The sequence below is a fragment of the Ictidomys tridecemlineatus genome, unplaced genomic scaffold, assembly GCF_052094955.1.
Source record: "Ictidomys tridecemlineatus isolate mIctTri1 unplaced genomic scaffold, mIctTri1.hap1 Scaffold_58, whole genome shotgun sequence".
Lineage (NCBI taxonomy): Eukaryota > Metazoa > Chordata > Mammalia > Rodentia > Sciuridae > Ictidomys > Ictidomys tridecemlineatus.
The window spans coordinates 289,933-305,140 of NW_027523917.1; the positions used below are offsets into that span (position 1 = coordinate 289,933).

The following is a 15,208-nucleotide window of genomic DNA, read 5'->3' on the forward strand; positions in this document are numbered from 1 at the left end:
GCTGCTGAAGTTCTCTTTAAACTCTACTTTGGTAGAGGTTGGAAATCCAGTGCCTGTAATGGAGGGTACCCCACACACACCACCCCAACCTTAGTAACCAGGTCTCTGATATGCCATTGCAGAAGCCTCTTTGGAGCCCATTCCCAGCGGAACATCTGCGGGTCATCCCCCTTGATCTCACTCGACAGTCGGTTTTGGCTGGAGATGGGCTTCTCAGGTAGGCGCGGGCCCCGCCTGGGGAAGAACAGTTGTGAAGCATCTGAAGCGGAAAATCCAAACACATGTGGGGGTGGCCTGGGACCACCCCTTTCCTCTTGGGGCCTGAATTTCGACCAGATCAGTTTCCTAGTGGAAAATTTCTAAGAGATGGGGTACGCAGGGCATGCTCCCGGGCCCAGAAGATTGGAGCATGGTGCCTTGCAAGTAGGCAGCTCCTGGGAAGCTATGGACCACATCTTGTGGAGACCCCTCTTGCTACCTGCCCTCTACAGTTTCCTTCCTGGCCAGTAGGCCAACAGCGGTTCTGGTGATACCCTGGACTGGGGTTGATAGGTGGGGTTCACTGCATCTGTGCCTCTCCTGGGGCCATGAGCTGGTCAAATGTGTGGACCAGGAATCTCTCACCACTTCAAGAGGGAGGGACACGTAGTAGGTGTCCAACTTAAGGTCACCACGGGATGTTCCTAATTACTCCAATTAGCACTTGTTCACTGCTGTACCAAGTTTAAGCAAAGCTTCTAACTTCATACTGTCTCACATCTAGGACTGTCTGGGTGTTGTCCTAATTGTTCTGATCTGAGGGCCCCAGGCTTTAACTCAGGTAGGGAGAGCCATGGGAAGGCCCCAACCAGAGACTGGGATTTTTTCCTTTCACTATTCCACCTTACTATCACTATCCTTTCCACTTGGGAAACCTCAAGACTCCTGCCCAAGTACTTGTGGTACTTTCGATCATGCTGTCCGGGGACTCTAGGCCCATAGCCAGTTGTGTGTGTATGTGTGCCCTGAAAGAATGTTTGTGCCTGCTGGGCATCTGCTGAGGCCGACTTTGGGCCTGGAAGCATCCCACACCCTGATAACTTAGAGGCTTCTAAAGCCCCATTTTGCTATCACTCAAAGGAGGCGATTTGATCCTGTCTTGAAGGTGCCTAAACAGTGGCTGCCACTGTAAAAACCCGGTCTGGAGAGCTCAAGTGCGCTTTTGGTAAAATCTGGGAAATTTGGTTTGAGCAAAGTTTCCATTCTTGTTACTAGTCGGGATTCTCCCACTTCCACTTAGCCATGTTTCTGTGATCTAGGTAATCCCCTTCAAGCCGGGGAGGAATTCTCCCGAGTCCATAATTTAGGGTTGGAAATCGTGGGGGTGAGAGAAGCGTGAAATCCTCCTGAAGCCTGGGAAGTGCTAGAGTGCGCTTGGGAGGGAGGCCTGCAAGATGCTCTGGCGGGACCGATCCGCAGCCCTGCTCTTGGAGCCCCTTCTCTGTGAGGCCCCAAGCAGTCAACAGCGCCGCGCGGCGCGGGATTCTGGTCACGGAAGTGGGCCGCGGACGCCTGTTTTGGGCACCTGCGGACCCGCGCCGCTGACGCGCGGCCCCAACTCTCCACTCAAACCGCTGAAAACTGGACAGCGTACCTAGATCCAAAACCCCAAAGGAAAGTGCGGGTTCCACTGCGCTCCTGGGTCGTGCAGTTTCGCGGTTTCCCAGCACCATTCCTAAGAACATTGGCCACAGTGGGTTTAGCAGGACTGGGCAGGCTGATGCCCAGACCAGGTTTATGCTATGAAGCCCAGGGAGGGAACCCACATCTCCTCCAACGCCTCCAAACTTCGGACCTTCAAAGGGGTAGGGGAAAAGGTCAGAGCGTCTACTGCTGGCACGATAGCCGGAAACTGGAGAGGAACACGACAGCGGCAGACTCCTCCCAGCTGGAGGTAGAGCGGCGGCACCTACCTATCCCCCTATCCCTGTCCCACCTCCTAACCAGTGCCCACCCCGAGATCGGAGGCCTCCCGGCCCCATAATTCTACATCTTTTAGCACAGTGCCAAGAGCTCCCTTAGGGCCCAGACACCCAGTAGGAACTGCCTTCTGGCCTGTCCCTGACCTGGTGAAGCAGGGAAGCTGGCAACAGAACCGTCCTGGGGCGTTCAGACTCCAGGAAGGACCGGGGTTTCGGAGATGACAGTGGCGGTGTGTGTGTGTGTGTGTGTGTGTGTGTGTGTGTGTGTGTGTGTGTGTGGAGGGCCCAGGAGCCCGAAGGAGGAGTTGGGGAGGAGAGGCGGGATGTGACTCTTTAGGTCCAGTGTGGCCCTGCGGGAGAGCTGTGTTCCCAGTGCCCGCGTCTTCAGCAGCGCCTCCCTTCTCCAACTGCCTTCTGCCGACCACCACGGATCCCACCAACGTTCCCCCAGTGACCCTAGCTCAGTGACACTCTCCATGAAACGTCCACCCAAAAGCGATTCCCGAAATTTAGGCTGCGTTGGATCAGGCTGCGAGACTGCTCTGGGCTGCTGGAAGCAGGGCAGTTGGGCCCCGTTCCCAGCGGCGCCCCGGAGAGGCCTCGCAGCTGGGCTGGGTTCCCTAGACCCTTCCCTTCCTCTGGCTCGTGCGCCCCAGCGGTCTCCCGCTCCTATCAGAAAAGTGTCAATCCGGAGTTTCCAGGAGGAGAAAAGGCAGAAGAGTGACTTCGGAGCGTGTCGGGAGGGGAATCTTCCCTCTAGGCACCCCCTTTCCGCACGCGGAACTGAGGAGGAGGGCGTGGGACCAGCGCGGATTGGAGGCCTCGATCCTCCCCACAGGGCACTTGGCCGCCTGGTCGCACCGCCTCCTCTTGGCCGCTCCCGCCGGTGACCAGCCGGGTAACCACAGAAGAGGCCTCGACACCCCTCCCTCGTTACTCCTTCGCCCCACCCCGCAGCCCATCCTAATGCCCACGTCCCGCGACTCGCTCTCCAGAGCCGGTCTCCGCACCGCGCAGCATTCACTCACCGAGATCTCCTGGAGCCCGAGCCCGGGAGCGCGCCCGTCTTTCTCGGGACAGTCCCTGGAGGTAGAGACGCAGAGATGCGCCCGTGACTCCAGGGCCGCGGCGGGGTTGGAGGCGAGTATCGCCGCCCCCGCCCCCGCTGCGGTCCCTCCTCCTGCCTGCCCCCCTTCCCGGCCCTGGCTGCCCAGTGCTCCGCCCGAAGGAGGTCCGCCATAAACAAACGGTGCTCGGTCGCACGTGGACTGCGGAGCAGCTGCGCCTCCCAACAGATCGCGGACTCCGGCGCGGGGTCTTCAGGCACAGGGAGCAACCAGAGAGGGCAGGAGAGCGCGCCCAGGCCTGGGTCCGGCCCAGCTGTCTCGGTCTAGCTCCCCTCGGCTCGGGTCCGCTCCATGACTCCGCAGCTGCCGCCGCCCCTGCCGCCGCCCCTGCAGCCCTCCAGATCGGAGGGGCCTCGCGGCAGCGAGTGCCAACACCCGGTTAAGGACTAAACTGCACCACCGCCTCTTTGCTGGACCTTTATACTCTAAGAAAAGCTGAGGCCGGGGAGACAGGAGGCTAGAAGAGTGAACAGGAAGCAGGGCTCGGGTCGCGGCAGAACAGTCCAGCTCCAGCCGCAGCCAGAGCACGGGGCGGCGCAGCTGGTTTGCACTGAGCTCTGGGCTGGCAGCTGCAGAGAAGTTCCTCGGTGCCCAGACTGGTCCCGCGCGCCTATCCGTGGCCGGCACCCGGGATTCACCTGGCCCCCGGTCCCCTTTCCTGGTCCCAGCTGCCGCAGCCTGAGCGGGACTCCGCGGGCCTGGAGCGCGGCCAAGTCTAATATGCCCAGAGCCAAGGCGCGATGAAGGAGAAGTCCAAGAATGTGGCCAAAATCAGGAGGAAGAAGGAAAATGGCGAGTTTTATGAGCTGGCCAAGCTGCTCCCGCTGCCATCGGCCATCACTTCGCAGCTGGACAAAGCGTCCATCATACGACTCACCACGAGCTACCTGAAGATGCGCATGGTCTTCCCTGAAGGTGAGGCCGCAGATGGGCAGCCTGGAACTCCGGGGAGTTAGGCAGCCTGGGCCCAGGCAGGAGCCGGCCCAGAGGGGGCCATCGAGGTCTCCCAGCCAATACTCGGGTGTCTTGGGAGGGCCAAGCCTGGGACTTCAGCTGGGACCAGACTCAGGGAGAGGGGCCAGGGCCACCACGACCCAGGCGACCAAACCATCTCTTGGCTCAGGGCAGCAGCGGCAAACCAAGGATTGTTCCAGGGACCAGGGGTCCCCAGTTGGTGTTGGCATGCTGGTCCATGCAGGTTTTACGCTCTCTCTCTTCCTTCTTCACGCTCTGCTCCTCCTTTCCTTCCTCCCTCCTATCCTTTCTTTTCTTTCTTCTTTGTGAATCCATTTTAGTTTTGTTTTTCTTTTCCTCTCTTCTTTCTCCTCCTCCTTTCCATTTTAAAACAATTCTTCTTCATCTTCTTTTTCTTCGGTCTCTTTCCTCTCCTTCTCTTTCTCCTTCTTCTCCTCTTCCTCCTCCTTCCTCCTTCCCTTTCTCTTTCTCTCCCCCACCCCCTTCTGCTCTGGTTTGGTGTGGTTTTGTTTTCTTATTTTTTCTCTGTTCCTTTACTCCTTTCCTTCTTATTTACCTACCTCTTTTCCCTCATTCCTTCCTTCTTTCTTTCTTCAGCTCCTGTTTCTTTTTCGGGCCTTCATCCCTCCTTCTCTTTCTGGAGAAAAGAGAGCAAGCAAGCAGGGTGCTCGGTGAGGCCACAGCCACTGAGCACTCGTGGGAGTCAGTCCTCGGTGCTGCCCTCCCAGTCCTCTGGGGATCGGAGGTTTGGGTAGAAGAGATCGCGGGTTGCTGAGCTGAAACACCCGTGAAGAGAAAGGTAATTATTTCGAAAATGGCAGGCAGGGCAGAGCTTAGCAGTTCTTTTAGTATTGAAAATACACTCCTGGCGGACGAGGACTCACCATCAGGCAGAGATCGTAAGAAATGGTGGCCTGCTGGATGAGCTTTCCCAGCACGCACACGTTGGCCTCCGCCAGGGACTGTGGCCACCCGGCCAGACCTCCAAACAGCAGGTCCGGGATCTCACCCCCAAGGGACCCCGACACTGCCGGGAAGGGCACTGTTCAGGGTTTTGATGGGCGCCCCAGGATTTCCAGGCCCTGGAGCCACACGAGAGGACTTCGTGGTAAAGAGACCACTTCAGCTGCAGGGCACTGGAGGGGAGGGTGGCTGCAGTACAGGCGGCAGGTGTCCTTCGGTCACAGGGCGCCTCCATTAATATCATCCTTGGCCAGGCACTCGACCCGGTAAGCTTTTGCGCTTGGCGCCTCCAAACGTGGTATTTGCGATGGTTTCTGGGTCTGCAGCTGCGTTTTCCACGGTCTTCCTCGTGGAGCGCAGCGGGTCTTGTCGGCAATTGCGGCCTGCAGTCCTGCGGCGGCCCGGGTCCGGAGCAAGCGCCAGAGCAGCCTGGAGCTCTAGGGAGCTGAGCGGCCGGAAGCGGTGACTGGGCCTCTGGGGAGCCTCCCAGCCTGGCCACGCGGTCCGCGGTCGAAGGGCGCTTTCCTCCTGTGCGTGGAAGCGCTGAACCTGCTGGGCTGGGGCCTAGCGCACGTTCCTGCATTTCCTAGTCCGATCCGCGGAGAACCTCTTCCCCAGCCCCTTGCTTCGCTGGGAGTTGTTCACCGTGGCGTTTCCTACTAGTCGGCCCAGCGATGAGTCCTTGGCTACAGAAGTAGAAATGATTCCTTTCCAGCTGAAGTTTCGGTGGACATTAGAAGCGAATTAGGTTTATAAGGGTCGAGTCTCCTTTCCACCCGGGAGTAGTGTTAGCTGGTTTGCTGGGATACGTCTATTCCGCTTGCTACAAAGCAGACAGGGTAATGGGATTCTATCCTCTGTCCTCTCTCTTCCCACCTTTCTTTTGGAGCGGGGGAGAATAAATTATCTGAAGAGTTGTTTGTTGCCAAAGATTTCTAATAAACCAGAAGTTAGCTAATGGGAGCGGTCTGGGGAAAAGGGCTTATTTTAAGCTATTCGTTGTTTTAGGGATTTCCAGGGAAGTTTGCTAAAATGTTGAAAAGTGGCAGATGTGCTGCCACAGCAGACATTTAAATATCTGTGGGGTGTACATCACCAGGCCTTTGGGTCCAGAATGACTGAAGACTTTGCCCCTTGTTGTGGGGTGGCGTGGTGTTGCTGGGGTTGATGCCTTGAGCAACTGCTGCCAGTGCTGTGTTCAGGAGCTGCCTACTCCAGGGGCCACCTGCATCTCCTGGGTTTTGATCCTGGAAGTTGGCTCTAGATTCTGTAGATGATCCTGTATCATAGTGCACAACTTGGGGAAGGGGGCAGTGGCCTAATCCCTTCCTACTACACTTCTTGAAGTCAGCAAGGGGAGCCATGCTGTCTTAAGCACTGTCCCACTGCTCATGTCTGGGACCTGAAGCTTTGGGCTGCAATGCCTACTCCCCTCAAGTCCAGTCCGGGTCTAAGGAGTTGGGAAGCTCAGGGCATAGGGCAAAGAGAAGTTGCGTTTAGGAAGAACTCCACCATGCAAAATAACTCTCTTGCCCTCAGCAGCTTTGAATCCGCCCCCCCCTCACACCTTCATTGATTTAACCTGGGTTCTTGAAGCACCCAGGTTGCCAGGGCCCTGCTGAGTTGCTGGGGTCAGGACAATGACCCCACGGAGGTCTTAGAGCCAGAGAAAGTCTAGATATCAACCAGAGCACTGAGATGGCTTACAGCTATTGGCTGAAAATAAAAGATACAGAGTGAACCCATTTGCCTGAAGCAGGTGGGATCCCTGGGTAAAGAAAACCTTTGAGACCAATTTAGTACTTTGGGATGCAGAAAATGAATGGCACAGTCTTAAGGACCGGTGGGATCATCAGGAACCCTTCATATCTGGGGAAATTGAGGCCAGAGAGGAAACTGGCCTCCCCAAAGGCCCTGCAGCAGGGGGGGGAGTAGGACAGTAACTGTGATGGCAGCCGGTTGCTGTATATCCTCCTGCTCTGCACTGAAGAGGCCAACAGGAAGAGGAACTTAGAGGTCCCACACCAAGGCAGAGGGAGGCACCAGAAACCCAGGCAGACACCTGCTGGCAGTCCGATTCTCAGGCTTGGGGAAGTCTTTCAATTTTTACATTTGGGTCCTAGAAGGCTCTGTCATCCTGCCCTGGTAGGCCTCGGTCTCTTTGTTAAGTGGCCCATTACCGACTCCACACCCATATAGGTGCACAGTGGAACCTTGTCATAGGTAGCAGTCCACTCTGGTTACCAGTCGCTGTAGACTCGGGGTGTTTCCTGGACCAGGCTAGGCTTAAATGGCAGTCGCAGAGGAAATCACTGCCCTGAGTCTAAATATCTGCCGCTTTCTGGGTGGCTACCTTTTCTCCCCTTCAACATAGAACTAAGATGTGGGAGGTAGATAGGGTGGGTAAGGGCAGGAGAGAGCAAGGTCGGCTTTGGAATTCGGGCTGGAAACTGAAAACTGGGTGAGGTTTAGCGAGTAGTTGGAAAGCAGGTAAACCTAGAGTTGCAGCAGATATGGAGTGCAAAGGGTCGCCTGCGCCCCTCACAGTCTTGTGACCCTGGGTTCTGGAGAGGAGGCTTCTTGGAAACCGCAGATGTACGGAGGCAAGAGACCTGTGGGTGCTTCCTGGCCGTAATTGCACTGTGAACGCACTCTTCAGGACGTAGGGTAGTTTCCGTGGGTCAGAGGGCCAACTTTGGCGATTGGATTTCCCTGGAGGAGTCCCGATTAGGACAAGCGATGAGGAAAGGGTGGCGTTTCCTCCCGGACCTTGCACACCCACGGCTAGCTAGGACGAGGGACTAGCCTCGGGTCCAGCTCAGGAATGAAGTGGGAAGCTGAAGACCCAGAACCAGGGTGTGTGGAGGGGGAAGGGATTAAGGCCTGAATTGTCCCCGTGACTGGGTTGAATTCAGTTGCAGGCAGCGGGCTAACCCCGCACGCACCCGTACACCTGAGCTCTGAGGGGAGGAAGCGCACGGACTGTGGGATTATTTCCTTGGATTTAAACTATTTGATTCGAAGGGTTTGGTGAGGAAAAAGTCACCCTATGCCAACATGGCATTATAGATCTTCCTGTACTGAAGCCCGAAATCACGTAGGTAATTTTTAATGGACTCGTTTTGGAGTGAGGAAGATTTCACAACCCTCCCTCCTCTCAGTTTGAAGCTGGCCAGGCCTAGGTCACCGTAGGCAGGGCCGTGCGCGGCGCAGGCCCTGGAGAGAGTAATGGAGCGCAGGAGCTGCAGATCCAGCCTCTGCGCTCCAGAGCCCTGGACCCCGACACCGACCCTGGAGCGCTGGGCGGCTCTGGGTGCGGCGCGCGGCTCGGTACCAGCGGCTGCTGGGACTCCATGTCGCACTTTCAGGACCTACGTATACAGTCCTGGGGCCGCCGGGTCTTCAGGGCACGCACAACGCTCCTTCGCAGCTGGCCCGCCAGGCTGGAAGCCGTCTCACGTCCTTTCCCCTGTCGGCCGCAAGGAGACTTTCTTGGGGAGAATCTCTACCTACCACCCCCTTCACACCTGATCCCTGGTTGATGTGAACCAGAGTCGCTAGAAGGGCGAATTTTCCAGGGACCCCGAAGAGAACAGAAAGATTCCAGGACTGAGAAGAACTCCTGTGCGCTGGAGAAGTCCGAGACCCCTGATAATGTACACGGATCGTGGTGTCCAGAGAGGTGCAAACTATGGGTTCTACTGGATCAGCAAGGCGGTACCCAGCCCCAAACTCCTCCCAGCACAAAGTGACGAGACCCTTTTAGCCCTGGAAGGGAGATACCAGAGCCCGCCGCTGAGCAGGGACTGCGGTTGGAAACGCTGTTGGGGTGACCGGCTGAGACTAGGCCTCCGCAGCCTGTGCTTGGGTGGAGGAGCAAGAGGATCAAGCCATTTCTTACTCCAGCCCCCACACACCCTACTAGACTTTGGAGTGGTTTACTATGAGAATGTGTGACCTTGCATCCTCAGATCTCCAAGGGCAAGAGGTCGCGCTCCCCCAGAGACACACCCTCACACCCCTCCCCCCCAGGGAAGTGGTAATTGGAGGAGGGGAGGCTGAGGCAGCAAAGGAGTGAGCTAGACAAAGGCGATAGCAGTACCCACAAACAGCGAGGCCTCACTCTAGCCAGGCTCAGTGAATCCCCAAACAATCCTATTTTAGAGGCAAGAAATAAAGGTTAGAGGTCGGGGCTTTGACTGGAGATCAGACCCTGAGGCCTGGCCAAGTTGGCTTCTTAAACCACAGAAGGCAAGATCCAGGAGGTGAGATGCTGGGACTTCCTCAACTGTCCTAGATTTTTATACCCTTATCTAATGTTCCTGTGGAGGTTGGAGTCAGGGACAGCCGCCTCCCTGTTCTTAGCCCCATTCAATTTTCACAAGAGTCCTGGGGAAGTCTTCCTGTCACTGCTTTTTTAGATATACAAGGTTGTCCCATAGGGAGGTGAGAGAATGGTGGTCTGACTTTAGTGTTCTTACCTAAGTCCAGGCCCTAACTCTCTGCATCCAGACCCACAGGCATCCTTCTGGCTAGTCCAGAGGAAGGAGGATGTCCTCTCATCTGAGCAAAGCAGATGAAAACGTCACAGCGGGAAAGCGATCACCCTTTCCCTCCAAATCATATTCTTTTTGTAGCCCCATGTTTATGGTCTGTGACCTACATCCAGAGATACCCCAGAGCCTGACTGAAGACCCACAGGACAGTTGCTCATAAGCTGTTTGCTGACTAATCAGAGAAGAGGAACCATATTTAGGTGGCTTCTGTAGACAGCAAGTCTGTGGGGGTTAAACCAGAGGACAGGCAGCAGGTGAAAACAGACCCTGTACCCATAAACCCCGGGAGCAAGCAGGAAAGGAGGTACCTAAAGGCTAACTGGCAGAAGTGGGGCATGTGGGATTGATTCCCTTTTGCCCTGACCTAGCAGCCCCAGTTTCTCCCTGTGGGCTCCCTATAGCCTGGCCATCCTTAAATGCCAGTGGCCAGAGGTCCGAAGCTTTTTCTGTGGAGGCAGGCAGGATTGGGGAAATCCAATCTGGGGGCTGAGAAACAACAGGTCTCAGCTCTGAAAGCAGTCAATACCACCAATAGCTCACCAACTTCTAACTCTGAAGGAGCTTAGCCCAGACTTCAATTCTACCCCACCCCCACTTTTCAAATAAATAAACCAATCCCTTTCCTGGGTTCAGGTAAGGGCCACATTCCTAAAGATTCACTTTTTCAGGGGTGTATATGGCTTTCTATTACCCAGAGGATGCTTTTTATTACAAACCTTAGTTTGTTCAGTCTCTGCTTCAGCCCAAAGTATATTTTTATGGGCTGAGGGAAAAAGGAACTCACCACAGTGGCTCCTAATGGAAGAGCTGGCAGAGCCACTGCCTTAGAGTGAGGTGGTCCCTAGGTGAGGAGTGCTTGGGGGAACCATTTGGTGACGCCTAGCTATCTCCAGCCAGGATCCTAAAGGGCAGTTGAAATCTCCATCAGCACATTAGAGGCATGGGAACTTGCAGAAAAATTATAGTGATATAAGAGAATAAGATCTCTCAGATATCTGAATATTTGAATAATGTGAAAAATCTATAACTAGTTAGCACATGCTTCATGGAGAGCCAAAACCTTCAGCCGGCTTTGAAACATTTGTGCCAGTGGAGCCAGGTCTGGAGACCATTACCACAGACCAAAAGTTTACTCCAAGTCTTTGGACCACTGACCCTGCAAGAAGCGAAAAGCCAGGAGGCCCTGCTCACCTTGGGCACTGTGTTGGGGCCAAGGCTGCTTCAGCTCCAGGGATCTGGACGGACTCTGAGCCAGGGAAGAGGAGGACAGTTACAAGGCACATTTGTTAGTTTTTTGGAAATCGGATTTCCTAGGTTCTTATTAAATTCTTTCTTCATCCACGTCCCACTGGTTTTAAATCTTGGTTCTTTCTATTGCCCCTATCAGGCTTCCTGCCTGGTGTGGGGCAGGAAAAGCCTGAGAGTGAGGGTGGTGCCCTGGTAGGATCAGGATGCTTGGGGGTGGGAGCAGTCTCCTGGGGTTAGAGAGCTACCTATGCTCACCCAGTGGTGGCTTAGGCGCCAAGAATAAAAAGCTTCGAGCATGTTATATTTGGGGAGGGGGAATGTCAGGATAAGTGGAAGTTGACCACTTCCTTATTAGACCAGGATAAACTCTGATTCTTAGAGTCCAGGAGGAGAAATGAAAGGTCATCCCTTTTCTAGTTGCCTAACTGTTTCCAAGAAAGATCTAAAAGCCAAAGTCCTGGGCCTCAAGCTGCGTTTTCAGCCTCCTGGGTGGAGGCCTCGGACTCCCACAGAGTCAGAAAGGAGACCCACGGTGCCAGCGCAGCGACTCTCCGGGAATTCATGCCAGGCTCTCGGTTTAGAGAGGACTTGCCGCCTAGGGATCCACACTGGATCCACCGCAGCTGACCAGGTTTTCAGCCCAGCACTTCTCGCCTAATTCAGCCGACTCCTGACCTACAGTCCCGCACTCAAGGGCGCGATCTGGGTCCGGCCCACGGTTTCCGGGAGGACGCGTAAACCCTGAAGGGGTCAGATCCGAAAGGGAGCTCCCGGAGTAGGGAGAAAGCCCGAGGGCATATTCTCTAAGAGGGAGGTTAAGGAGGCTAGGGCGCAAATGGAGACGGCGGTCACCTGCCTCTGTCTCCTGGTGCAGAGGCCGAGGTGCTAACCGGAGGGTCCCCATAACAGAAGGATTCTGGGGAAATTTAAAGGTTCTTCTATCCTTCCTTACGCCGCCTCCTCAGGAGCTTTCTGGCTTCCTCTGGAGTTGGTAGAGGCAAGCCCGGAGTCTCCTAGTCACAGCGGCTGGTCCGAGCACGCAGGGAAAGAGGACTCGGATGCGCAGGGCCCCCATTCCCCTGACGCATTTTCTGCACCACTGGTGGCTGTAGGGGAGGTGGTGGGGAAGAGCAGGAGGTTCTGGGGATGAGGCAGTTAAAAAGCACAGGGACTGGGGGGCTCCTGATTGTGCGAGAACCGCCCCCTCTCCTTTACCTTCGAGCCTACCCTGGGCTCTCCCGGCTCTGGGCCCGTCCCGCGCCCGCCGCTGGCGGATATGGAGGGTGTTCCCCGGAAACCCCCAGGTAAACCTTCCTGAGTTTGGAAGGGGGACAGCTCTTCCGGGAAGCCAGTGAGAGCCGAGAAGACTATGGGATAACGTGGAGGGGAGGGAAATTTTCTTTTTCTTTTTTTTTTTTTAATATGGGAAAAGCTGCCCCTGGACGGCGGGGCCTTTCCATCTGAGGCTTTCTGTCTTTGGGAAAAAGCAGAATTGCAGGCGACACCTGGGAAGGGAGGAAGAGAAGGTCCTTAGGAGAATATTTACAGGTCAAATCGATATCCCCATTCGGCTACGAGGATGGCCAATTTCAAAGCAGATTAGATTACTTTGTGGCATTTCAAATAAAATGGCAATTTCAGAGCTAGAGCACTTGGGCGACCCGAGGGAGCCTTCCACCTGCTTGGCTCAGTGAGCGCAGGGGCACTCTGCTGGAGCCCTCGAAGGGAATTCCTCCTCAGGTCTTTTTCTTTTAAACCGAGGGCAAAGGGGCGGCTGCGAGGGCACAGGCTGCAGCATGCTTGGCAGAGGAGAAGCAGGGGCACGCTCCAGCCTCGAGGAGCTCAGGGAGCTCAGGCTCTGAGCGCTCTGCGTGGCGCCACCGCCTCTTGCTGAACGCGGCCGTTTACTGGTTGTTTCATTTCCTTCTCCAGGTTTAGGAGATGCATGGGGACAGCCGAGTCGCACCGGGCCCCTGGACAGTGTCGCCAAGGAGCTGGGATCGCACTTGCTGCAGGTAGAACCACCGCGCCGGGGGAGGAGCGCCGCCGCCGCCAGTCGCCCAGGCGGGGGCTCCCTTCCGACCCTGCCACCCGAGTCTCGAGGTGCGCGGCACAAATCCACAGGCCGCCCCCAAGCTGAAGAAGTCCCAGGGGTGGGGGTGGCTCCCGCCCGGGAGGGTCAAAACCCAAGCGTGGATGCTTAGCCTGTCCGGTACAGCCTCAGCCCCAGCCCCAGCCTGCATCCCTCTCCCTCCCAGCGCCCCAGGAGTTTCTAGCTCACCCAGACCTAGGCGGAAAGGCGCCCCTGAACGTGGTTAAATCGTTTCAACCTTACTTCGGTTTGTCCCAGACACCGGGCCAGGCTCTGGAGCCAGAGAAGCACCGATCAGGAAGCATTGAGCCACAATGTGGCAGCGTTTAGCAAGTGTGAGTGTGTGTGTTTGTGTGTGCGTGTGCGTGTGTTGTTTTTGAAAATACATGTGCGAGGGAGAAGGGAATGGGGGAATATTTGAAACCCGGAACTTTCACAACTAGAGAGAACTGCGGTGGCATAGCAGCCCACCAGGTAACGCTCTCTGGGAGCCTGGCCCACACACCCTCAGCTCGCCGGCTGCCCGCCCTTCCAGCTTTGCTCTGGATGTTTTCCGTGTTTCATACTGTCCACATTATAAGTGACACTAATATCAGGGACAACTAAGTGCTTGCAGGGGAACTTCAGAGAAAGTCTGGTGGGCAAAGTCAACACTTCCAGAGGTCTTACATTTAATTAATTCCTGAGTGGTGTGTGGAATGGCTGTCTTTGCAGTTATTATACATGTAAGTGAATTAGGTAATTGAAGCTAGGAAAGCACACTCCATGTTTTCCATTAAGAATATTATTTTTTAAGCTACTGCTGGTAACGTTTAGAATTTAATTATGATAATTTCTTCAATTTTATTTGTTTTCCTAGATGTTGCAAGAGATCTGTTTTGTTAAATGTATCTCTAATGGTTTTAGAGTTTAGCAACTATGCAAAATACATCAAAGTGTCTGTAACTTTAGAAATTGCTTTATAGTTTGTCCCAGATTCTGTTAGGAAAATGTGTTGTAGCTGAGTTAGAAACCTGAAAGTAAGACATAATCAAGTTGCTGATCTCAACCTAGCACAGGGAAAGGTAGTGATAATTTAGTTAGCAAAGAATTTTTGCAGCAAACGGTATTTGAGACAGCAGAATGTAAGGATATCTTTCAAGTTTCATTTCTGCTACATTCTTTATAGCCCACCTCCAAGGAGGGGGGGTAGAAAACCCAAAGGTAATCTGGTTTCAATTACATGCTGTAAAAATAGAATTTGTGGCCATAAATTAATTTGGAATATTTTTTTATGGGAGTTGCACTGCGGATTGTATGGGTCTTTCACAAACTTTATTGCTTTTCTTTGGTTCTGGATATAAAATATGAATGATTAAATAAAGTACAGTTTCCTTTTTCAAAAGTTAAGTCTTTGACACAGAAAAATAATCATTACCTTTTTATTTGTCTTAATTATCTCTTATAGTTTTATCTTATTTTTAGAGGGATTAGGTAAAAATCAGAATTTCATTTGGGTAGTTTTAATTTTTTTGGAAGATACTTTTTCTCCTTGAATTTGGCAAAAGTTATTCAATCTCTTACAAAGTTGAAATAGTTAATTCTATAGACTTTGTCTGGTAAAATAATCAGGTATTTTGTTTTATTTTCTGGGGAGCAGCAGTGGTCGGAATTTATTATTCAAATGATACTTATGGGTAACTAGAATATGGTGGCAAATAACGAGTATGTCCTAGTGGTATAAATGACTGCCAATTATGACTTAAATGGTCTATATAGTAGTGGATGTTCCCCTAAGTACCATAGAACTCCGGATTTGTGCTAAGTGCTAAAATAACTCCAAACAATAAAGCTACTACATTTAAAGTGAGCATGATAGGAATTCTCAAATGTTTCACATGATTTTTGTGATGTGGATGTAAGGTTGTTTTTAAAGTGCTTTAAAAGCATTTCAGAGCCTGGCTTGGGAAATAAACCTTGAATGTTGTCACCTTTGGTCCTCATGGCCCTGGCTTCTTTTTTGAATTTAACAAATATGCGTTGATTTTTTCCCCAGTTCTGGGCTCATGGATGCTGGCGAACACTTCACCACTGAGCTTTATGCCTTCCTCCCACTTCACCTCCAGCCCAGTGACAGCAAAATTTCTAGATTTAATGCTGGTGTAGAACTAACATCTCTTACCCTGATACGTTTTCTTTTTCAAACTTTGGATGGATTTGTTTTTGTGGGAGCATCTGATGGCAAAATCATGTATATATCCGAGACGGCTTCTGTACATTTAGGTTTGTCCCAGGTAGGTATGGCCT

General features: G+C 53.5%; 1 protein-coding gene across 1 annotated transcript in view; it reads left to right on the forward strand.

Annotated features, from left to right (window-relative positions):
* Positions 1–2,863: 2,863 nt before the first annotated feature.
* LOC110597374 (single-minded homolog 2) overlaps positions 2,864–15,208 on the forward strand; it is a 45,794-nt gene continuing 33,449 nt past the window's right edge. The window contains 2 exon segments of the mRNA XM_078037063.1: positions 2,864–4,003; positions 12,763–12,845. Of these exon segments, the coding sequence (XP_077893189.1) occupies positions 3,829–4,003; positions 12,763–12,845 (258 nt within the window). The 5' untranslated portion in view covers positions 2,864–3,828.